This window comes from Notothenia coriiceps, unplaced genomic scaffold (assembly GCF_000735185.1).
Source record: "Notothenia coriiceps isolate Sejong01 unplaced genomic scaffold, NC01 NC01_scaffold00023199, whole genome shotgun sequence".
Classification (NCBI taxonomy): domain Eukaryota; kingdom Metazoa; phylum Chordata; class Actinopteri; order Perciformes; family Nototheniidae; genus Notothenia; species Notothenia coriiceps.
This window is the reverse complement of record NW_011355900.1, coordinates 2,121-3,101: the sequence shown is the minus strand read 5'-3', so window position 1 is coordinate 3,101 and position 981 is coordinate 2,121. Positions and strand designations below refer to the sequence as shown.

The following is a 981-nucleotide window of genomic DNA, read 5'->3' as shown; positions in this document are numbered from 1 at the left end:
CGTTTTTGTCTGAAAGTGATTTTATTAAAGCCACAGTTAAAAATAGGTTGTTGAGTTTCCGTTCAGAAAATCTACACATCCGGACTGTACAGTGTGGGGGGGGGGGTTTGATGGAAACACACTATTTGGAGACATGTCGGTTGCCAAACCAGTTCTGAAGATCTCTACCCCAGACCCATGGACTTAGGTAGTTCTGAGAGAAGAATCAACATGCTGCACAACAAGGTAAAGCAAGATGAAGCACTAGAACACTTCTAACAGAAAGGAATAAGGAGACACTGAGAGCAGCCCAAGGTGCTGTGCTCAGTGAGGGCACACTGATCAACCGGGTCAGAGGGTGGGCCGAGGACAAGATGTCCCCAACAGCAGTTATAGGATTAGTAGTACACTGAAGTTAACAGGAAGTGAAGGGGGGGTTAACCGAAAGTGAAGGGGGGGTTAAGAGGAAGTTACGGGGGGGTTAAGAGGAAGTGATGGTGGGGGTTAACAGGAAGTGAAGGGGGGGTTAACAGGAAGTGAAGGTCTTCCAGAAGAAGTTCTTGCAGCCGGCCTTCCTCTCCCTGGGGGTCAGCAGCGGCCCGGCGGCGGCGGCGCGTTCCAGATCCAAACGGATGTTCTCCGGTTCTCCAGCAGCAGGGAACCCGTCCTCCTCCAGAGCCTCGTTCTCCTGCAGCAGGTCGGACAGCAGCAGCTCGGCCAGCGACGCGCGGGACAGCTCCTGGGGTTTCATGAATATATATATTAGAGGAAAACCAGGGACAACGTGGATTTAATAAATAATACAAAATCAATGTATATATTAAAAAGATAAAGACATGGGATATAAATATATATATTAGAGATAAAGATGAAAACCAGGGACAGCTCCTGAGATAATAAATACAAATAACAATAATACAAAAATCAACAGAGAAAGGATTTGATAAAAATAGTCATTAAGATAAAAAAGAAACTTCTACAGTCTACATGCGAACAGTTCAA

The 981-nt window shown here is 46.0% G+C and overlaps 1 protein-coding gene across 1 annotated transcript; it reads right to left on the bottom strand.

Annotated features, from left to right (window-relative positions):
• Positions 1-8: 8 nt before the first annotated feature.
• sst1.1 (somatostatin 1, tandem duplicate 1) lies at positions 9-730 on the bottom strand. The gene has a single exon (XM_010781394.1). The coding sequence runs from the start codon at positions 728-730 to the stop codon at positions 506-508; it is 225 nt and encodes a 74-aa protein (XP_010779696.1). The 3' UTR covers positions 9-505.
• Positions 731-981: the final 251 nt, after the last annotated feature.